The sequence below is a fragment of the Eriocheir sinensis genome, chromosome 9 (assembly GCF_024679095.1).
Source record: "Eriocheir sinensis breed Jianghai 21 chromosome 9, ASM2467909v1, whole genome shotgun sequence".
Taxonomy (NCBI): domain Eukaryota; kingdom Metazoa; phylum Arthropoda; class Malacostraca; order Decapoda; family Varunidae; genus Eriocheir; species Eriocheir sinensis.
In genome coordinates, this window is record NC_066517.1 from 23,125,040 (window position 1) to 23,148,384 (window position 23,345).

At 42.2% G+C, this 23,345-nt stretch overlaps 1 protein-coding gene across 32 annotated transcripts in view; it reads left to right on the forward strand.

The window, feature by feature from the left end:
• The window catches only part of LOC126996183 (MAP kinase-activating death domain protein-like), a 116,815-nt gene that overhangs the window by 44,896 nt on the left and 48,574 nt on the right, over positions 1–23,345 (forward strand). For 19 of the 32 annotated variants that reach the window (XR_007751054.1, XM_050856457.1, XM_050856455.1 and 16 more), the window contains 9 exons: positions 1,155–1,314; positions 6,944–7,133; positions 7,850–8,007; positions 10,225–10,366; positions 12,416–12,574; positions 15,512–15,714; positions 16,610–16,736; positions 19,431–19,493; positions 21,752–21,772. Coding sequence is in view for 31 of the 32 variants with exons in the window: in XM_050856457.1 (XP_050712414.1) it covers positions 1,155–1,314; positions 6,944–7,133; positions 7,850–8,007; positions 10,225–10,366; positions 12,416–12,574; positions 15,512–15,714; positions 16,610–16,736; positions 19,431–19,493; positions 21,752–21,772 (1,223 nt within the window). In the remaining variant the exon portion in view is untranslated. Of the gene's footprint in view, positions 1–1,154; positions 1,315–6,943; positions 7,134–7,849; positions 8,008–10,224; positions 10,367–12,415; positions 12,575–15,511; positions 15,715–16,290; positions 16,475–16,537; positions 16,737–19,430; positions 19,494–21,751; positions 21,773–23,345 lie in introns of those variants that run through there. The other 13 variants (XM_050856460.1, XM_050856462.1, XM_050856461.1 and 10 more) reach the window with 13 other exon arrangements.

A 23,345-nucleotide genomic window follows, 5' to 3' on the forward strand; every position in this document is an offset into this window, starting at 1 on the left:
ACAACGGCGCATATCCCCCCATCCCCCCCCCCCCCCCACACACACACAAGCTCTCCATATATGCATCTGTTCTAAGCTATAATTCCATGTTTTCCCTCATCTGAATCTCATGATAAAGGTTTCCAATACCCTTGAAACTCTGCATTGAATCCTCTTTGATTTCCATCCCCCATCTCTGTTTTTTTCATTTCTCTCTAACGCTGAATATTAACTTATGTTCTACCTGTATTATGATTTCTACGCTTTTATTTCGTTTTATGTCAATTATGAATCCTTTTATAGCTCTTCAATATCATAGGAAGTCCATATCTATCTTTCTATCTCTATATCTATCTATCTATCCCTATTTATCTAACATATACAACTGGGGAGCTATTCTTTCGTTTTCTATATCTTCTAACTCTTTCTAAGCTTTCTGAAATTCTTATCTATGTCTATATAAATATGCTTTTTTCAATATCTTCTGTAGGGAAAACTTTTTTATATATGGTAGCCTACTTGTTTTAACTTCTACTGCGTTGTTGAGATATCCTTTCGTTTTTCTACCTTTCTGAAACTACATCCATATCTCTACTGCAACCTCTACTACGATATATTATTTTGTCATAACCTCAAGAGAACTGTCCTTTAATTTCTACGCCCTCTCCACACCCCTTGAACCTTTAACCTGTCCGCTGTGATTGGCACGGATTTCGCCTTCACTGGTAGCCTGGTAACATACACTCTCAGGTCTTTCTCTGCCTCTGTGGTGGATAGTGGAGTGTTTCCCATGTGGTACTGGTGTGCTGGATATCCCTTCACTGGTAGCCTGGTAACATACACTCTCAGGTCTTTCTCTGCCTCTGTGGTGGATAGTGGAGTGTTTCCCATGTGGTATTGGTGTGCTGGATATCCCTTCACTGGTAGCCTGGTAACATACTCTCCCAGGTCTTTCTCTGCCTCTGTGGTGGATAGTGGAGTGTTTCCCATGTGGTATTGGTATGCTGGATTTCCCCTCCCTAGGTGCAGGACTTTACATTTTTCTTCATTGAATTATATTATTGTAGCAGCCACTTTTTGTTCCATTCCTGTAGCTAGGTGATGTCTGTTTGTAGGGAACCCGCAGTCAAGGGGTTAAACTTCCTCTCTACAACCCTCTTTTCTTCTCCCACCAGGCAAGACTCGGTTCGGGATATGCGTCAACTTCTACCGCGCCGTGGAGCGAGGGACGACGGGCGGGCTGGCGGCGGTTCGGGGTCGAGATCGAGGCTCCTCCTTCAAGCGGGAGTCGTGGCGGACGAGCCTCGACAAAAGCTCCGACTCGGCCTTCTCCAGGTGGGTCAGAAAGGACGGCCAGGCGTTGAAGGACTCGTAGGATGTTGGGAGAGTGAAGGAGAATTATTAGAAGGACAAGGAAGAAAGAAAAGAGGATAAGAAATAGGAAATATGTCATAGTAATTTGTATTCTTGTTCTTTGCTTTCTCCAGTGGGTCAAACAGGATTTCCAGGCGTTGAAGGACTCGTAGGATGTTGGTATAGTGAAGGAGAATTATTAGAAGGACAAGGAAGAAAGAAAAGAGGATAAGAAATAGGAAATATGTTATAGTAATTTGTATTCTTGTCCTTTGCTTTCTCCAGTGGGTCAAACAGGATTTCCAGGCGTTGAAGGACTCGTAGGATGTTGGGATAGTGAAGGACAAGAAACAAAGAAAAGAGGATAAGAAATAGGAAATATGTCATAGTAATTTGTATTCTTGTTCTTTGCTTTCTCCAGTGGGTCAAACAGGATTTCCAGGCATTGAAGGACTCGTAGGATGTTGGGAGAGTGAAGGAGAATTATTAGAAGGACAAGGAAGAAAGAAAAGAGGATAAGAAATAGGAAATATGTCATAGTAATTTGTATTCTTGTTTTTTGTCTTTTCTAGATGGTCAGAAAGATCGGTTAGGTGTTGAGGGAGTCGTAGGATCGTTAGGATGGTGAAGGAGAATGAGTAGGTGGAAAAAGGAAGCGTAGGATTGTTAAAAGAGGAAGAAGAAAGGATTAGGAGGACGAGGAATAGAAAAACGAAGAAAATAATTAAGATTTTGTTTAATAGGTTCAAATTCCTGTTCTTTGCCTCTATCAGTGGGTCAAACAGGACTTCCAGGTGTTGAAGGATCGTAGGATTGTTAGAAGAGGAAGCAGATAGAATACAAAGAACGAGGAAGAGATAAAAGAGAACAAGAATTAGAAAATGTGGCCATATAGTTAGAAATCCTTATCTTCTGCTCTCTCTAGGACTTCCAGGTGTTAAGGACTCGTAGGATTGTTAGAACAGGAAGAAGAAAGGATATGAAGGACGAGACAGAGATAAAAGAGGATAAGAATTAGAAACTGTGGTAATATAGTTAGAAATCCTTATCTTCTGCTTTCTCTAGGACTTTCAGGTGTTAAGGACTCGTAGGATTGTTAGAACAGGAAGAAGAAAGGATATGAAGGATGAGACAGAGATAAAAGAGGATAAGAATTAGAAAATGTGGTAATATAGTTAGAAATCCTTATCTTCTGCTCTCTCTAGGACTTTCAGGTGTTAAGGACTCGTAGGATTGTTAGAACAGGAAGAAGAAAGGATATGAAGGACGAGAAAGAGGATAAGAATTAGAAAATGTGGTAATATAGTTTGAAATCCTCATCATTCTCTAGGTCTTTAAGATGCCAAGGACTCGTAGGATTGTAGATTTCGATCGTAGGATTGTTAGGATAGTGAAGGAAAACTGTTAAGGATTGAAAGCAGGAGGAGGAGGAGGCTAACATAGGATTGGAGGGGGACTTCAAAGGACCTCTGAGCGTTATAAGAAGTCGTAGGATTGTTAAGGATAGTGAAGGAAAACAGTTACGGAATGAAAGCAGAAGGAGGAAGCTAACATAGGATTGGAGGGGGACTTCAAAGGACCTCTGAGCGTTATAAGAAGTCGTAGGATTGTTAAGGATAGTGAAGGAAAACAGTTAAGGATTGAAAGCAGAAGGAGGAGGCTAACATAGGATTGGAGGGGGACTTCAAAGGACCTCTGAGCGTTATAAGAAGTCGTAGGATTGTTAGGATAGTGAAGGAAAACAGTTAAGGATTGAAAGCAGAAAGAGGAGGCTAACATAGGATAGGAACCTTTTCTGGGGGATTTCAAAGGACTTCTAAGCGTTATAAGAAGTCGTAGGATTCTTAGGATAGTGAAGGAAAACTATTAAGGATAAGAAGGAATAGGAAGATAAATAAAAGACAAGCGATATAGGCAGAAATAGTTGCGCTTTTCGTTTTTCAAGTTTTCTGTCGTAGGATTTTTAGGATAGTAAAGGAAAACTGTTAAGGATAAGAAGGAATAGGATGATAAATAAAAGAGAAGCGATATAGACATAAATAGTTGCGCTTTTCCTCTCTCAACTTTTCTTTTAATATATATTTTGTCGTAAGTGGGCGTGAAAGGACTCTTCTTAGGCTTGTTAGTGAAATGAGGCTGCTGCTTCTGGGAAAGGATAAGGAGGAGGAGGAAGAAGGAGGAGGAAGAGGAAGAGGAGGAGGAAGGAGGAGGAGGAAGGTTAACGTTGAAAGTGTTGTCTTTGGCTTCCCCAGGTGAGGTCATTGAGGTCTTCCAGGTGTTAAAGAGGAAAAGGAGGAGGAGGAGGAGGAGAAGAAGAAAGAGGAGGAGGAGGAAGAAGGAGGAGGAAGAGGAAGAGGAGGAGGAAGGAGGAGGAGGAGGGTTAACGTTGAAAGTGTTGTATTTGGCTTCCCCAGGTGAGGTCATTGAGGTCTTCCAGGTGTTAAAGAGGAAAAGGAGGAGGAGGAGAAGGAGAAGGAGGAGGAGGAGGAGGAGGAGGAGGAGGAACTGTGAGGTGTTTAAGGGTGTAATTGCTGTGTTTGGCCTTTCTCAGTTGGACCAAAGAGATCGTTCAGGTGATAACAACTTGTAAATAGCCTTAAAAAATAGCGAAAATAAAGCGAAAAATAGCGAAGGAAAGAAGGAGGAGGAGGATTTCTTTTCTTTTCTCTTTTCTTTTTCTTTCATCTTTTTCCCTCCTTCATTTTCTTTTTTTCTTCATTTTCTTCTTCTTTTCGCTGTTCACTTTCCATATCAAGAGGAGGATTTCTTTTCTTCTTTTTTTCTTTTCTTTCTTCTATCTTTTTCCCTTTTTTCATTTTCTTCTTTTCTTCATTTTCTTCTCCTTTTCATTGTCTTCTTTTCGCTTCTCACATATGGTATTCACGTTCTGGTGTTAAAAAAAAAAATTGTAAATATTCAATAAGTTTTCAATATCACGGGACATCAAAATTCGCGTCCAGACTAACTCAATTTTGTCAAGATTAGCCTATTATTGAAAATCTCTCTCTCTCTCTCTCTCTCTCTCTCTCTCTCTCTCTCTCTCTCTCTCTCTCTCTCTCTCTCTCTCTCTCTCTCTCTCTCTCTCTTGGACGGCTTCCAAGAAAAAGAAATCTCAAGGTCATATTCTCGGTCCAAAGCAGAAGAGAAAATAAGGGAAAGAAAAGAATAAAAAGAAAACCAGCTCTCCGACTCTTCCTCCTGCTGAGTCTTTTATGGAGGAGGAGGAGGAGGAGGAGGAAGAGGAGGAGGAGGAGGAGGAGGAGGAAGAGAGGCTATTACGTCTAAATGCCCTAAGTTGGCCGTTGTCTGGTTCCATCTTTAAACACAAGAGAGAGAGAGAGAGAGAGAGAGAGAGAGAGAGAGAGAGAGAGAGAGAGAGAGAGAGAGAGAATTGGCATCGCTTTGAATGTCTTAGTTTTACCCACGTATTCAAAAGCCTCAAGAATCCGTGTTTTCCCTCAATATGGAACCTAACCTTTTCCTTCCTTTCTTTAACAATAATGATCATAATAACAATAATTTTCAACCCACGTATTCAAAAGCCTCAAGAATCCGTGTTTTCCCTCAATATGGGACCTAACCTTTTCCATTCCTTCGGTAACAATAATGATCATAATAACAATAATTTTTAACCCACGTATTCAAAAGCCTCAAGAATCCGTGTTTTCCCTCAATATGGGACCTAACCTTTTCCATTCCTTCTGTAACAATAATGATCATAATAACAATAATTTTCAACCCACGTATTCAAAAGCCTCAAGAATCCGTGTTTTCCCTCAATATGGGACCTAACCTTTTCCTTCCCTTCTGTAACAATAATAACGATAATACTAATTTGTCCTGTCAGATGTTTACGACTGTTGTATATCTGTTACCCTCCTTGTTAGCGTTCGTCCTATCAGATGTTTACGACTGTGCTGTTACGATCATTCCTCTGTTTGTTCGTCTTCTGGGTCCCGACACCTTAAGTTTCTTTTCTCAGACGCCTAGTGAAGGTCTGACTAGGTTTTCCCATTCACGGTACCGCAGAAGCCTTGTCAAACCATTACTAGGCTTATAAAACTACCCATGGAAATACTAATACAGCCTCCACCAAAGCCTTACAGATGTGGGCGTGTAAGCCTCGAAAAGTTAAAGAAGTTTGTTTGTTTAAGTCCGCGTGAACCCTTTCCTTACCTAAATATTAATACAGGTTACATAACGTTTTACTGAACCCAAGAATGAGGAGGAGGAAGAGGAGGAGAAAGAGAAGAAGGAGAAGATGATGAAGATAAAAAAAAAAGCAGAAGAAATAGAAGGAAAAATAACAGAAGCAGAAGGAGGAGGAAGAGAAGGAGGAGGAGGAGAAGGAGGAGAAGGAAGAGAAGGAGGAGGAGGAAGAAGAAGAAGAGTATAAATGTCTAGATAATATAGACATGGAGAGCTTGTAATGAGAGTCTAATTCCCTATAATACCTAACCTTACCTAAACACCAAATACAGGTTACATAACGTCCTACTTAACCCGACAAAGAGGACGAAGACGAGGAGAAGGAGGAGGAGGAGGAGGAAGAAGAGGAGTGTGAATGGCTAGATAACACAGACATGGATCGCTTCTAATGAGACTTGAATCCCCTTATAATGCCTGACGTGGATGGGTCGTGAACTCGTGATGGTTCCTTATGTTACGAGCCATGATTTCGCCGCCTCAGGTTATCGCTGCACTAATCTGCGTTATCTGGCCTTTCCTTGCATCCCTGTGTCCATAATTTTAAACGTTTCCCTTCTGCAATAGTCTACGGTGTATTTTTCTTTCTTCCTGACTAGGCTATCGTGGCTTAGTGTTCAAACGTTTCCTTTCTACAATAGCTTTAGTTTTCACGTTTCATCCTAACCAGTTTCGTGTCCAGCCGTTTCCTTTTTACAATAGTTTTAGTTTTACGTTCCTTCCTAGCTATTATAGAATGTATCGTTGCTATATTGTCCTTTGTGTTCAACCGTGTCCCTTCTACAATAGTTTCCGTGTTATTTTTCATTCCTGGCTAGACTTTATCGTTGCCAGTCCTTACGATGTTAAAATGCTTCCCTTCTTTAATAGTATTCGTGTTTTCCCTCTTCCTAACTCGACTTTATCGTTGCTATATAGTCGTAAGTGTCTAATTCTTTCCCTTCTTCAATAGTTTCCGTGTTATTTTTCATTCCTGGCTAGACTTTATCGTTGCCAGTCCTTACGATGTTAAAATGCTTCCCTTCTTTAATAGTATTCATGTTTTCCCTCTTCCTAACTAGACTTATCTTTGCTATATAGTCGTAAGTGTCTAATTCTTTCCCTTCTTCAATAGTTTCTGTGTTATTTTTCTCCCTGACTAGACTTTATCGTTGCCAGTCCTTACGATGTTAAAACGCTTCCCTTCTTTAATAGTATTCATGTTTTCCCTCTTCCTAACTCGACTTTATCGTTGCTATATAGTCGTAAGTGTCTAATTCTTTCCCTTCTTCAATAGTTTCCGTGTTATTTTTCATTCCTAACTAGACTTTATCGTTGCTAGTGCTCAGTGTCCCAGCGTGTCCCTTCTACACTAGGCTACACGTAGTCTTTGGGTGGCTCCTGACAGGCTTAAAGTCTCAATTAGCCACTTGGTGTCCGGCAGCGATCAGCGGTCCACCTTGGCGCCGAGTGACAGCGAGAGGGACTGCCCGCCGTCTCGCCGTGACTCTGAATCCACCTCGCCGGCGTCCCACCTCGGCGTCAACCCCCCCGGCAACGACTCGGATACCGGCGGCTCTCATTCCCCTTCCCCGCGCGCCGCCAGGAAAAGACAGGTGGGTGACGGGCAACGTTGGAAGTCTATCGTACTCCGTTCCTCATATTTCACGATTTCCATCCCCAGAACTGTTTCCTGGGGCACAATAACGAGATTTATTTGTAGTTTATTGTTGGAATGGTTTGTTATCCCTGTTTCCTGGTGATGTTGATGGGGGAGAAGCGTTATAAATAAGGAGTGGATGGTTGATAGGATGGAAGGGTGAAGGAATGGAGGGGTGAGAGGATGGAAGGGTGAAGGAATGGAGGGGTGAGAGGATGGAAGGGTGAAGGAATGAATGGCTGAAAGGATGGAAGGGTGAGGGAATGGAGGGGTGAGAGGATGGAAGGGTGACAGGCTGGGTGGCTGGGTGAAAGGATGGTTTGGGGGAATGTATGGAACCGGAGTGGGTGGATAAGGGATGAAATAGATGGTTGAAAGGATGGATAGGTGAAGGAATGGAGGATTGAAAAGATGGAAGGGTATAGAAATGGATGGACGGGCAAACTTAAACAGAAAACCAGAATTAATCAAACAAGAACGAACAGATTAAGTACATAGACACGAACAAACGAACACACAAACAGAAGCAGAAAAAGAAAACCAGAATTAACCAAACAAGAACACAACCAGACAAAGACAGAAGACAGACAGAAGAAGAAACTGAGGATATCGAACCTCAGACATTTTTTTCCTCATCGAACGTAATACATTTCTTCTTTTCTCCCTCAACAGCGCGTCCGTAACCACTCCCTCACCTCTCTCTGCATCCTCTCCCACCACCCCTTCTTCACCTCCTTCCGAGAATGTCTTTTCCTCCTGCGGCGGATGATCGACGCGTGCAACGAGAACGCGTCGCCGAGGAGAGTTGGTGCGTCGAGGCAGAACAACAGGTGAGCGGAGAGGAAGGACAGGTGTTGCGTTCTTGATTAGGGATCGTACAGGTATTGGTATTCTCTCGGGCTCCTCATTTTTCCCCTTTTTTCTGTAATATTAATCTTTTCCTTCGTTATTTTCTTTATTTATTTTTCTTCCATGTGTTAGTTACGTAGAATGACAGGTATTGCTTTCTTAATTAGGGATTGCACAGGTATTGCTATCTCTTCGACCTCCTCTTTCCCTCTTTTCTGTAATATTAGCCTTTTCATTTTATATTTTCCATGGTAGAACGAAAGGTAAGATTGCTTGTTTATTTAGGTATCTTACAGGTATTCCCTCCTCCTTCTGTAATACTAACCCTTTCTTTATTATCTTTATTATCTTTGGCATACCTTATGTGTTAGTTACGAAGGAATGACAGGTTGATTGCTTTCCTCATTAGGGATCGGACAGGTATTGACATTTTCTGGACCCTCTTCTTTTTCCCTTTTTCTTTAATAGCTACTAACTCTCTATTTTCCATGGCTTAACCCTATGTAGTTTTAGGTGTTAGTGGTGGAAGGAAGTAAAGATATCAACGTTTATTAGTATTTTCTTCGTTTTTCCCTGTTCCTCTTTTGTTTTTACCCAGAAACAAAAGACAGGCTGGCTATCTTTAACTTATTTTCGCTCTATTTCTGCTTTGCGTTGTAAGAATACTCCGTAGTTATCAAAGTTTACGCGTGCAGTCTTTTCATTTTTCGTCTTCGCGTGTGGTTTTACGATTCCGAGTTTGTTCAGAAGATATTTTTAGGTGAGCGAGGCAACGAGTGTGTGTGTGTGTGTGTGTGTGTGTGTGTGTGTGTGTGTGTGTCTGCCTTTCCAACGGGGTGCTCATTTCTCTTTGTGCTGTTATGTATTGATCGGGACGTGGTGCGATGTGTGTCTGGGCTTTCGAGATGTTTGTTTGTCTGTCTGTCTGTTTGTCTGTTTGTCTGACTGTGTGTGTTCGGGGAAGGGGGGGGGGGGTGTTGGCTGGCTTATGTAATCGTCAATGGTCTGTTTCTCTCTCTTTCTCTTTCTTCCTCTTTCTTTTCTCTCTCGTTGCTATTTCTGTGTCTCGAAATGACGTTCTTCCTTTGTTTTCGAGGGTTGTCTAACTCTCATTTTGTCCCTCGTCTTTGTAACTGTTCCTGGGTATCGTAATAGCCTAACAATTCCTGCATTTTCCTTAATCTATCTTTATCTATCTATCTATCTATATATGTATGTATGTATTTATGTATTTTTTTCCTTTATCAAGCTATCTATCTTTTTCCTTTATTAATTTATCTATCTTTTTCCTTTATTAATCTATCTATTTTTTTCTTTTATCAATCTATCTTTTTCCCTTAATAATCTATCTATCATTTTCCCTTAATAATCTATCTATCATTTTCCTTTATTAATCTATCTATCTTTTTCCTTTATTAATCTATATATCTTTTTCCTTTATCAAACTATCTATCTTTTTCCTTTATCAATCTGTCTATCTTTTTCCTTAATCAATCTATCTATTATTTTCTTTTATCAAACTATCTATCTATCCATCTATGTATGTGTGTATGTATGTATGTATGTATGGCCGTGGGTTTCATTTTATTAGTTTTTGTTGGTTTTATTATCTGGTAGTCTATTTTTTATTATTTCAGTTGGCACGCTTCTATCCTTTCATGTTTTTTTTTTTCTTCTGAAGCTTTCCCTCTACGTTTTCATAATCTTTTTGGCACATGACAATCACCATCTCTCTCTCTCTCTCTCTCTCTCTCTCTCTCTCTCTCTCTCTCTCTCTCTCTCTCTCTCTCTCTCTCTCTCTCTCTCTCTCTTATGGTTATTTGCCTCCTCATTTCGGCTAAAAATCATCCTTTATATCTGTAGTTCTCTCTCTCTCTCTCTCTCTCTCTCTCTCTCTCTCTCTCTCTCTCTCTCTCTCTCTCTCTCTCTCTCTCTCTCTCTCTCTCTCTCTCTCTCTCTCTCTCGCCACCTCATATTCTTCCTTTTACAATATATACACTTTCCTCCCTTCTCCTTTGTTGTTTACTTGCAACAATAAACTATCAATCAATCAATCAATCAATCATTTTTTCCCATATTTCTAGTCTAGTATTCGTAGCTCCAACATTCATCCTTCATTCATGCAGTTCCTCTATCGACACATCGTTCTCCGTAACAGCTACTTTTATCTTTTCCCCTCCTCGTCTTCGCCTCCACAGGGACACGGTCTGGAGCGTGATGACGGGTCGGCCCCATGACGGAGTGCCCAGTATTGTGATGCACGACGTGAGGGAGATTGAGACGTGGATCCTTAGGCTGCTCTCCGCCCCCGTCTGCGTCCCCGGGAAGACCAGAGTAGAGGTGAGCGCACACACACACACACGCACACACACACACACACACACACACACACAGCAGACCAAAAGGTGAATTCCACACACGGTAATGACAAGATAAGATACATACATAAGAGTAATTTTCTTGCATTTATATACGCCTATGTATCCTTAATTGTATAATCACACCTGTATTGCCTGGGGGTTGGGATGGCATGCTTCTCCCTTCTCCTTTGTTGTTTTACTCGCAACAATAAACTATCAATCAATCATCAATCAATGTACACCTATATAAAGATTAAGCTTATACGAAAATAATGTCAGGACTAGAATATGCATACGTTGGTTAGGAATTTCAGCTTAAAGGAATACGAGAGAGTGGGGGACTCTTATAAAATATTAAGTTATCCTGAGAGTAGAAAACGCTGAACCTGCCAACGCTGGAAGTAAGAAGGAAGAGAGAAAAGTTGATGCTGTACAAATGTGTGACTGGGAAAGAGAAAACTATAGGAATGGGAATTTATGTATACGTAATGCTCAGTAATGGCAGTTGAAACGTGGCACCAAAATAACGTAGAGTTTTACAGTACTAGGCGACTAACTGCCCGCTCGCACACACACACACACACACCAATGGGGCCAAAATGAATGAAAAACAATAACAAATAATAGAGTAGTATATCGTAAAATAAAACACACGTATCTCGCTCTCTCCTTCCTCCAATCCAATGTTTCCTTAATTCACTCCTTTCTCCAATCCTATGTTTCCTCACTCTTCCTTCCTTCAAGTTTTCCCTCACTCCTTCCAATCCTACGTTTCTATCACTCCTTCCTTCAATCCTATGTTTCCTCACTCTTCCTACCTTCAAGTTTTCCCTCACTCCTTCCAATCCTACGTTTCCTTCACTCCTTCCTTCAATCCTACATGTTCCTCACTCTTCCTTCCTTCAAGTTTTCCCTCACTCCTTCCAATCCTACGTTTCCTTCACTCCTTCCTTCAATCCTACATGTTCCTCACGCTTCCTTCCTTCAAGTTTTCCCTCACTCCTTCCAATCCTACGTTTCCTTCACTCCTTCCTTCAATCCTACATGTTCCTCACGCTTCCTACCTTCAAGTTTTCCCTCACTCCTTCCAATCCAATGTTTCCTTCACTCCTTTCTCCAATCCTATGTTTCCTCACTCTTCCTTCCTTCAAGTTTTCCCTCACTCCTTCCAATCCTACGTTTCTATCACTCCTTCCTTCAATCCTACGTTTCCTTCACTCCCCCAATCCTATAATTACTTCACTCTTCCTTCCTTCAAGTTTTCCCTCACTCCTTCCAATCCTACGTTTCTATCACTCCTTCCTTCAATCCTGCCGCTCCTTCCTTCCTCCAACTTTTCCTTCACTCCTTTCTCCAATCCTATGTTTCCTCACTCTTCCTTCCTTCAAGTTTTCCCTCACTCCTTCCAATCCTACGTTTCCTTCACTCCTTCCTCCAATCCTACGTTTCCTTCACTCCTGCAACATTTCCTTCACACTTCCTCCTTTTAATCCTCCTCCTCCTCCTTCCTTCCTGCAATGTTTCCTTCACACTACCTCCTTTTAATCCTCCTCCTCCTCCTTCCTTCCTGCAACGTTTCCTTCACACTTCCTCCTTTTAATCCTCCTCCTCCTCCTTCCTGCCTGCAATGTTTCCTTCACACTACCTCCTTTTAATCCTCCTCCTCCTCCTCCTCCTTCCTGCAATGTTTCCTTCACACTACCTCCTTTTAATCCTCCTCCTCCTCCTCCTCCTTCCTGCAATGTTTCCTTCACACAACCTCCTTTTAATCCTCCTCCTCCTCCTCCTTCCTTCCTGCAATGTTTCCTTCACACTACCTCCTATTAATCCTCCTCCTCCTCCCTTCCTCCAGTGTTTCCTTCACTCTACCTCCTTTTAATCCTCCTCCTCCTCCTCCTTCCTTCCTGCAATGTTTCCTTCACACTACCTCCTTTTAATCCTCCTCCTCCTCCTCCTCCTTCCTTCCTCCAATGTTTCCTTCACACTACCTCCTTTTAATCCTCCTCCTCCCACTCCTTCGCCCCCCCAGCTGGAGTTACTGCCGAAGGAGCTCCACGCGCCCCTGACCTTTGCCCTCCCTGACCACACCCGCTTCTCCTTCATCGACTACCCGCTGCACCTGCCCTTGGAGCTGCTCGGCGTGGAGTCCTGCGTCAAGGTCCTCGAACTCATCATCTTGGAGCAGAAGGTGGGTGCTGGGGTGCTGAGGGGGAGGAGGAGGAGGAGGTGGTAGGGTTTAGGGCATATGCTGTAGTAAAGTTTAGGGCATATGCTGTTTAAAGTTTAAGGAGGCAGTAGAGTTTCGGGCATATGCTGTAGTAAAGTTTAGGGCATATGCTGTAGTAAAGTTTAGGGTATATGCTGTTTAAAGTTTAGGGTATATGCTGTTTAAAGTTTAGGGTATATGCTGTTTAAAGTTTAGGGCATATGCTGTTTAAAGTTTAGGGTATATGCTGTAGTAAAGTTTAGGGTATATGCTGTAGTAAAGTTTAGGGTATATGCTGTTTAAAATTTAGGGCATATGGTGTTTAAAGTTTAGGGTATATGCTGTTTAAAGTTTAGGGTATATGCTGTAGTAAAGTTTAGGGCATATGCTGTTTAAAGTTTAGGGTATATGCTGTTTAAAGTTTAGGGTATATGCTGTAGTAAAGTTTAGGGCATATGCTGTTTAAAGTTTAGGGCATATGCTGTTTAAAGTTTAGGGTATATGCTGTTTAAAGTTTAGGGTATATGCTGTAGTAAAGTTTAGGGCATATGCTGTAGTAAAGATTAGGGCATATGCTGTAGTAAAGTTTAGGGCATATGCTGTAGTAAAGTTTAGGGCATATGCTGTTTAAAGTTTAGGGTATATGCTGTTTAAAGTTTAGGGTATATGCTGTAGTAAAGTTTAGGGCATATGCTGTTTAAAGTTTAGGGTATATGCTGTAGTAAAGTTTAGGGCATATGCTGTAGTAAAGTTTAGGGCATATGCTGTTTAAAGTTTAGGGCATATGCTGTAGTAAAGTTTAGGGCATATGCTGTTTAAAGTTTAAGGCATATGCTGTTTAAAGTTTAGGGTATATGCTGTAGTAAAGTTTAGGGTATATGCTGTAGTAAAGTTTAGGGCATATGCCATAGTAAAGTTTAGGTCATATACTGTTTAAAGTTTAGGGTATATGCTGTAGTAAAGTTTAGGGTATATGCTGTAGTAAAGTTTAGGGCATATGCTGTTTAAAGTTTAGGGTATATGCTGTAGTAAAGTTTAGGGCATATGCTGTAGTAAAGTTTAGGGCATATGCTGTAGTAAAGTTTAGGGTATATGCTGTAGTAAAGTTTAGGGTATATGCTGTAGTAAAGTTTAGGGTATATGCTGTAGTAAAGTTTAGGGCAAATGCTGTTTAAAGTTTAGGGCATATGCTGTTTAAAGTTTAGGGTATATGCTGTAGTAAAGTTTAGGGCATATGCCATAGTAAAGTTTAGGTCATATACTGTTTAAAGTTTAGGGTATATGCTGTTTAAAGTTTAGGGCAGATGCCGTAGTAAAGTTTAGGTCATATACTGTAGCTGTAAGTGGCCTCAATGCCCATCTCCTGGTTAATCTAGCTAACTACTGCTTCTAATACACCGAAAAAATAGCATTCGGAGTGCATAGGATACCTCATTTGCTTCACATTTGTCAAGTTTTTAGTTAGCGATTCATACCAATTTACTGCGTCAACGGCTTAACTATGTGGGGATGCTTGGGAACATCTCTATTTATCAACGAGTCTTTCTTTACGTTCGCTTCTGAGCATGTGCAGATCGCTGGAGGGTAGCTGGGAACAGGGGGACAGCCAGGAACACAACAGATGGTTTCAGTGGTGGTGGCGGGGGTAACACTGCAATTTAGGACAGCACTCCCTATCTTGTTTTCCTTTTTCCTTATGCACAACAAACTATAGGCTATGCGGTGGGAAAGCTCTCTAGATTTTGGGGAAATTTACCCTAAACCTAACCTAACCTAACCTAACAGGGGTGGAGACTTCGCTGCCCCCCCTCCTCCATCCCCCTCTCCAGTGTAACCTAACCTACCCCAACAGGCCCCCCCCCCTCCTCAACCCCCCCCTCCCTCCTCACCCCCCCCCCTCTCCTCAACCCCCCCCCACAGTGTAACCACCACCACAAATCAATAACTTAGCCTCGCGCCCCTAAACATTACTTTTTGTGCATAGTCTTGTATGGAAGAAGATAAAAGAGAGATTTGTGGTATTGATGGTAACGAGATTGATGAACAAGATAGATAGATAGATAGAAAGAATTGTGATGAGAGGAACGCAAGCTTTCTGCCTCTCCCCAGCTTGCTATAAACATTACTTTTTGTGCATAATCTTGTATAGAAGAAAGAAAAATGAGAGTTGTGGTACTGGTGGTAATTAGAAAGTTGGAAAGTTTCGTTTAGTCGGCGCAACATCTGTGGTCATATGCCGGAGAGAGACAGGAGGGGGAAGGAATTATCGGAGAAGGAAACAGATCCCAGGAGACGGGACACAACCCCTGATTAATACCTGGTACCCATTCACTGCTGGGTGGACAGGGGCGTAGGGTATCGGAAAAGCCGCCCAAATTTTTCCACTCCGCCCGAGAATTGAACCCGGGCTTCTTGGTTGTGAGCCGAGTGTGCTAACCACTGCACCACGAAGCCCCCTGGTGGTAATTAGACTGATGAATAAGATGGATATAAAGAAATAGAAAAATAATAGGAGTATATACAAGCTTTCTTTCTCTCCCCAGCTTGCCATAAACACCTCTTTTTGTGCATAATCTAGTATGGAAGAAAGAAAAATGAGAGGCTTGTTGTATTGGTGGTAATTAGACTGATGAACAAGATAGATATAAAGAAATAGAAAAATGAGAGGCTTGTGGTACTTGTGGTAATTAGACTGATGAACAAGATAGATATAAAGAAATAGAAAAATGATAGGAGTATATACAGGCTTTCTTTCTCTCCCCAGCTTGCCATAAACACCTCTTTTTGTGCATAATCTAGTATGGAAGAAAGAAAAATGAGAGGCTTGAGGTACTTGTGGTAATTAGACTGATGAACAAGATAGATATAAAGAAATAGAAAAATGAGAGGCATATATACAAGCTTTCCTTCTCCCCCCAGCTTGTGCTACAGTCTCGGGATAACAACGCACTCTCCATGTCCGTGCTTGCCTTCGTCACCATGATCTACCCCCTGGAGTACATGTTCCCCATCATCCCGCTGCTGCCGACCTGTATGAGTTGCTCCGAGCAGCTCCTCCTCGCCCCAACGCCCTACATCATCGGCATCCCCGCATCCTTCCTCCGCTACAAAAAACAGTTTGAGTGAGGCTGTTGTGCGTATGGAGAGACTAGCAGATATCCTTGATCATGTGTGGATGCAGGAATCGACTCATCGTCCTGTGTTGTTTTGTCTCCATGATAAGGATTGAGTAAGGCAGCAGGATAGCGCGAAATCAGTGGTAAAATCGTTAGCATAAATCCCTATCCTAGTGTTTAGTCTCATTTTGTTTGTAAGATTTCTGCTTATGTGTTTTCAGTGTCATTTTCCCAACTTCTCTCATTAGTGATTTATTTTTACACACAAGACTACCTCAGGATTTTTTAGGCCCCATAATAGACTCGGCAAATGAGACTATTGCAGTTAACTATTCCCTCAGACATAATAAGGAGGTGTAGGGTCAAAGAAACCACTGTACTCTCCACAATATATTCCCTCAGACATTGTAAGGTGTTAGGGTCTGAGAAATCACTGTATTCTCCATCTCAATCTATTCCCTCAGACATTGTTAGGTGTTAGGGTCAAAGAAACCACTGTATCTTTCACAATCTATTCCCTCAGACATTGTAAGGTGTTAGGGTCTGAGAAACCACTGTATTCTCCATCTCATTCTATTCCCTCAGACATTGTAAAGTGTTAGGGTCAAAGAAACCACTGTATCTTTCACAATCTATTCCCTCAGACATTGTAAGGAGTTAGGGTTAAAAAGATCACTGTATCCTCCACAAATTAATTCCTTAGACATAATAATAAGATGCTAGGGCCAAAACGAATCACTGCATCCTCCACAAATTAATTCCTTAGGTATAATATTAAGATGCTAGGGCCAAAACGAATCACTGTATCCTCCACAAATTAATTCCTTAGACATAATAATAAGATGCTAGGGCCGAAAAGAATCACTGTATCCTACACAAAGTCCAACGTTGTGTCCTCCAGCAGACTCCCGGATGACGTGTGGCTGGTGGACCTGGACGCCAACAAGATCACCGCGCCGCCTGCCTGTGACGAGATCCCGCCCCTGCCCGAGCCGGAGTGCACCATCCTCAAGAACCATCTCAAGCAGGTAAGCAACGCCTCCGCTGTAAATAAATATCTGAGCGACTCGGTGCCCCAAACTAACCACCTAATTGTCCTGCATGGAACACTCAACGATAACCTTCCCCCTTGCCGTCACTAAGTTGCCAGGTCCTGACTCTTGATACAAATGATTAACATGTTTTTTTATCAACTCAAGCACCATCAGCCTCCTTTGATCACACCTTGAATGATGATAACCTGTTGTTTCCTGATAAGTCTCGGAGGTTCATTCTTGTCCCTTCAGTTTGGGTCCATGTAAAGAGTCTCGCCAATGAAGAGTTAACTGTTCCCTAAGTTTACTGTCTCCATGTGAGGGCCCCATCCTCTGTGTACCCTGCCCCTCCATGTAACGTACTAAACATGCCTCTTTGCTTTACCACAGTTAGTTTCGTTGATCCTGTGCCTCCCCTGTTCTGTATGTTTTGGTTACACTCCCGCCCTCTCTCCTGATATCGGCCAGGCTTAGGGTATGCTCCCATGCGCATGTATAGTTTAGACCGAGGCTGAAGAATAAGTTAACGGCAAAAATTGGGTTTCAGGTATTTATCTAGCACTATAAGGCATATGGGAATCTTGCTTGACATGACGAGAATGAGTTATGAACCTATCACCCTTTAGGAGGCATTTGGCTAGAATTACGAGGCATCTGGGACCCTTGCTTGACACGGAGAGATGTGTTGCCAGTGTGTCCCTGCCATGTGGGTGTTTTCTTGGGGTGTGCGTGCTCTCCTGGTCATGGTGCGTCAAGGCGAGGTGATGCGCTGCCCGGGTGGGAGGAAAAGTCATAGTCTGGATGAGTTTTGCAGGCATCTGGGACCCTTGCTTGACATGGAGAGATGTGTTGCCAGTGTGTCCCTGCCATGTGGGTGTTTTCTTGGGGTGTGCGTGCTCTCCTGGTCATGGTGCGTCAAGGCGAGGTGATGCGCTGCCCGGGTGGGAGGAAAAGTCATAGTCTGGATGAGTTTTGCAGGCATTATAGGCATTTAGACAGTGGCTAGGGTGCTGCTATGGGTCTGCATCATGCATTATACTTACTAAACACTTGTTCTAATTGGCACATATTTGCACTCTTTTTTTTCTCTAAATTTCAGTAACCTGTTTTTCTTTTTAATCGTACTTGACAGAGATTCTTTTCCTGCACTGAATGATACAAACGTGCTTGTTCACCACTGGGTTCAGGGTTTTTGTTTTGTCTCTGTACATAGTGAAGGATCTTTGACCTCCGATGTGAATGATACAAGAGCTAGACTTTCTCCAGGCACTCGTCACTATAGTGTTCGCTGTCACTAACAAACAAGATTATTTTGCAGTCATAAGAAAGCAACCGTCAGTAGAAATCAGCACATGATACATTACTGTTCTCTAAAGACACAGTGAGGTTTAAATGGAAGTTTGTCAAACATATATGAGAATAATCAACACTTTATTTATAAGTTTCTCTACATCCACCTGTCTGTCTCTGATGCCCGGTCCCCTCACAGGAACTTTCCTCAAAGGGGTTGAAACACAATAATATAGTAGAGTAAGAGGTGAGGTGCAGCACTAACACTCATGACGGCAGGGCAGGACTTGGCCACCATGAGAGAGGTGTGTGGTTGCTGTGGTGCCGCAGCTCTCACTAAGTCACTGCTGAGGTCATGTGCCGCTGCATTTCATGGACACACACACAAAAACTTGCTTACAGTTCTATTTTTCTCCAAAGTCATGAAATAAAAATAATATAAACTGAATGATAAGTGGTAACACTCCCCCACAGCTCAATTTGCACCTTTTTAAATCATCAGCTACATCGTCAAAGATAAATCATAATATATTTTTGCTGATGATTCATGTAAAGAGAAAATATAGGATGTGGAAACCCAAAGTGTTGTTGGTTCCTGCCGCTCCACTCTGCCAACACCTTGTGCTTACTTGGACTGGTACTTCCCCATCATTGCTTAAATAACTCTCCCTTGTTATTGTACCTCCCACAACCCTCCTAGATAAACTCCCGTGTTACCAATAATCTTCTTGCTGGAGGAGTATTCATATCATGCTTTGCTTTCCTCAACGTCTTATATCTGACCTTCAAGCTCTCCCTTCTGCAGCTCATCACGTTGCACACACTTGGCCGCAGGGAACTCAGGCACCCGCAGAACAGGCCGCAGCCTTGACAGTAACCTCAGTCATGACAGACGCCTCAACAGCTCTGAGATGATAAATAATTTGACAGCTGATAAATTAATAGACATCTCAAGTTCGTTTAAATTACACACAAATTTCTTTGAATCAATTGTATAAATATGATAGTTTTATTCAGAATATGTCCAAAGGCTATCTTGGAATACTATAAAGCACAACTATTTATTCAGCTGTTGTCAAGAGATGGATTTAGCTGAAAGGCATTAAGAAAGTTTAACCATATCATGTTGAAGTGGCAAGTTCTCCATAGCTGCTGGTAGTGAACTCTTCAATGTCCCTGATTATATAGATCTTTAAAAATGAAAGTCCTGATAACAATTTTGAAGTACTGTTTAGTCGAAATTCCAATGCATACCTGAGTTAGATATCGGGAGTCTTAGTGTGCCCTGACCCGAGCTGAGACTGTAGGTTAAGTGTGCGTGGCGGCAGAGGCAGCGAGTGTGTGCGCAGCCTGTGACGGATGTTCCTTTCTCTCCCTTGTGCCTCCCTCCCGCCTCAGATCCATGGCCTGTACGAAAGTAACTGGTACACAAAATTTCATCAACTAACTATCGAAGCTGGGGTAGGATTACTTTTTCCATGTCTTGTTTTTCTCTCTCCCTTTTCCACTTTCTTATTTGTGCACTGCAAACACTTGAGTATTACTACCACCTCACTGCGTGTTACTCACTCCCCTAGCCTTGCCCTCAGTAATGTCTGCTGACAACTCCTTTTTTCCTGTCTTTCTGGTGTTACTTTTCTTCGGAGATGTTCTGGTTGTTTGCACTTAGCTACCAGTTTCTTATTCCTTCTTTATCCGCCCTCCATAAGCCATAGCGTTTCTTATCTCACTCTGTTTGTTTACTGGTTATTGTGACTGTTTTCTATTTGCACCTTTTTTAAGAATCTATACTTGAGTCTGCCCCGCTCACTCACTCACTCACTCCTGTCTGTCCTCCAGTGTGTGCTGTGGTGTAGTAGTTTGTATACTTCATAACCTCCGCCACCTCCGTGTTCCACTCACTGTGTAACTAAACAACTGTGTGTCTGTGTGTGCCTCAGTCTCCTCTCCATGTAGGTGCTGCTCCTGCCCACGGAGACACTTACAGCCACACATGGACAAGTGAACCGTGACTCACTAAATGTCATGTGCCTCAACACACACACACACACACACACACACACACACACACACACATACACAGCAAGCCAAGCTATCATGAATTTAAAGCTGTGCTTGATAAAGTAAGATTTGGAGACAGGACTCCACAAGTGTAGCTCTCTGCCTGCATATCACAACTAGGTAAATATACACACACACACACACACACACACACACACACACACACACACACACACACACAAAACCCCAAACTGACAGTACATACAGCTAGTACCAGCTCAGTATCTTAAATCATATAACTGAAAATTCAGAATTTTTAAATTAGTACGTACCAGCATCGGGAACATTTTCACCTCTGATGCAAAAATTTTCCATATTGTTTTTTTGCCTATGGCTAGCCTTCACCCTTTTATGAATTAAATACTTTCAAAAAATGCATCCATTTTACTGCTTAAATTTTCTGTAGTGGCTGGGAGGCACATTTCCTAGTGGCTAGTTGTCACACTGTTTGAGGCGTCCTTTTGACATAAAAATGTTATGCCATAACAGCAAGTTAATAGATGATATATTTCTTCCTTAATCTTTCACAAATAAATAAGTGAACATGATTTGCTTTAGAGCAGATTTAGAAATTCTTTAGCATCCCTTGCTGTAAACAAACACAAAAATGATACTGACGACGAAGGCCTCGCCTAACTCACGGCCTCCGTCCTGGAGCCCCCAGAACACGTAACTCACTGATAGCACCGAGACAACTGTAACCTTCTCTGTATGTACATACAAAGTACTGGAGTGCATGATATCAACCTGTGCCTGTGCCGCAGCCCAGTGCCTCGTCACAACTCAACAGAAGCAAGAGTATAGACCTGCCCTCTCTTAGCTGTGGCCAGATAGTTGAGGTGCCACTAGACGGTTGTTGTGCTGCATGCAACAATACAAAGGCACCAGCACGCTGCCACACACCTCAGGCACGACATCTTGCAGCGAGCGGGTTTGGGAAAGCTTTCATTTCAGTAGACATTCCTTCTGATCGTGATGGAGGAAGTGCCCTCTGAAATGAGACTCCCAAATCCTCCCACTGAAGTGTACTGGTGTCTGGCGTGTGTGTGGGTGTGGCGTGGGGAGCCTTCGGCCGCCTGGCGTGGCTGGCTGGCCGTCACTCTGTGTCTTGGATGACGAAGACCACGTATTGTTGACTTCCTCTGCACCTCGCTGTGAAGCCGACCCCTTAGGTGGAGATGTGGCATGTTGTTCCATATATTATCTTCTTTTTGGGATATCTTCCTCTATTTTCATTCCCATTTTCTGCTATTATTGTAAGATCCATTGTCCATTTTTTTCAATTTTTCATAAAGAGAATCATAGTCTGGCAGTTAAGTTTAATGCTTCAGGAATCTCGCTAACTAGTTTTTGACATAAATGGGTGTCTTAAAAATGTAGATAAAGAGTACCAAAGGAGAGCACTACAGTTTAAAGAAAGCCACAGTGTTTTTGAAGTCACATATAGCAGCTAGATCATTAAGTATACCTCCTAAGTGTCCCGTTAGAAGGCCTAGTGTTTTGTGCAGAGGAGAGCTGTCAGGGAAGGTGGCAGTGTTTAGCCCAGACTCCCTCCCCCCTTCTCCGTTCCCTCCACCACATTCGTTTCATTTACTGTATTTACTGTTATTTTCTTTCTCCTGTTCCTTCCCAATGTTTCCATGCGGCTCCATCAACAGGCTATAAAATCTATGGATGAGGTTTGTCATGCGTAATTGACATGTAGTTAACAATTTGTATATAATTTTTTAGAAACCTGTTGCTGTTTTGGTGCCTGTGTGAAGTAGTTCTTGCCTTCAACAGTCAACATTAGCACTATGAGAGAGCACAAATTTGTTTTCAATGCTCACTAGATACACAGTACTGTTAATCTAGCTTTTACCTGTAAATATGTAATTGGTACAAGAGTTACGGTGACTGAGATTTTACCAGTTGTTTTTGAGTAGAGCAAGAGGCTACTTTTCACGCTCAAGCCCTCCCTTAATACCCGCCATCTGTTGCATTTGGAAAGATGCAATTATAAACATGAGAATGACACTGCCTTATACATCCAGTGACTTATTTTTTACCCTTTCTGAAGACATGCTCTCTTACATATTTGCTTACTTTCCATATGCTTTCACAATCTGGTGTGTGTTGTGCCTGAAGGCGAGTGGGTGCTGGAGGCTGTAGTGAGGCTCCAGCGTGCACGGTGTTAAGGTGTGGCCTGGCCCTAGGGCTCCCTCCTCCGCAGAGATATCACTTGACACAGTATAGATCACCAGGACGATTGTAGTGTGCTCCCCGCCGGGTGGCCCGGGCTGCCTCCTGGTGAGGAGTCAGTGTAGTGTTGTTGAGGAGTAGAGTGAGTAGAAGCACCAGGCCGCCTCAGGTGGTGCCACAACACACTCCGGGGGGGCTGCTGTGAGTGAGCCACAACTCTGCTGCTCTGAGAGGAGTGATGTGGGAATAACTTCAAGTGTAGTTTCTTTGATAAAATTTTCATTTTTCATTTTTTGGTGCTATAGAAAATAGCAGACCACTGATACCTTAGAGTTTATCTTTAGGGCATTGCAGAAAAGCTGATTCCTTTACTGGTCACCTGACTGGCATGGCTTGACAAGGGCTACACCCTCAAGTAATATATGTATGGTACCAGTTTCTGTTATGAGAGTACACATTCTTCCTCCTTGCATACTGATATGAGTTGAGTAATGGCTTTTATCATCCTGTGCTGAGAAAGGTGCATGAATGCATGAGCTGATTACAAGTCCACATTAAGGTTTTGTCCGCTGAGTCTGCAGCATCCAAGCGCTGCATCCCGAGTGTGTGTGTGCCGGGAAGCCTGCTCTCCCCAGGCCAGCCTCCCCGCACCCAACTCTTGCGTCCCAGAGAGAAGCCGATGATAGCATTGGGATCACTACTAGTGCAGCGACCACTCATGGTGTTTGAAGAGACCAAAGCTGCATTTATTAGTTCTCAACCAATTGAGTCAGATGTTTAGAGCCCCTTCACTCTCTCAAAAGAACAATTAACAGTTATAAAGCAGTTATTCAACAAACCAAACTGACCACAATCATCATAATATTGTACTATTACTTTGGACAGCTTCTTCTCCCATAGGTATGCTTTACATATATATATATATATATATATATATATATATATATATATATATATATATATATATATATATATATATATATATATATATATATATATATATATATATATATATATATATATATATATATATATATATATATATATATATATATATATATATATATAATA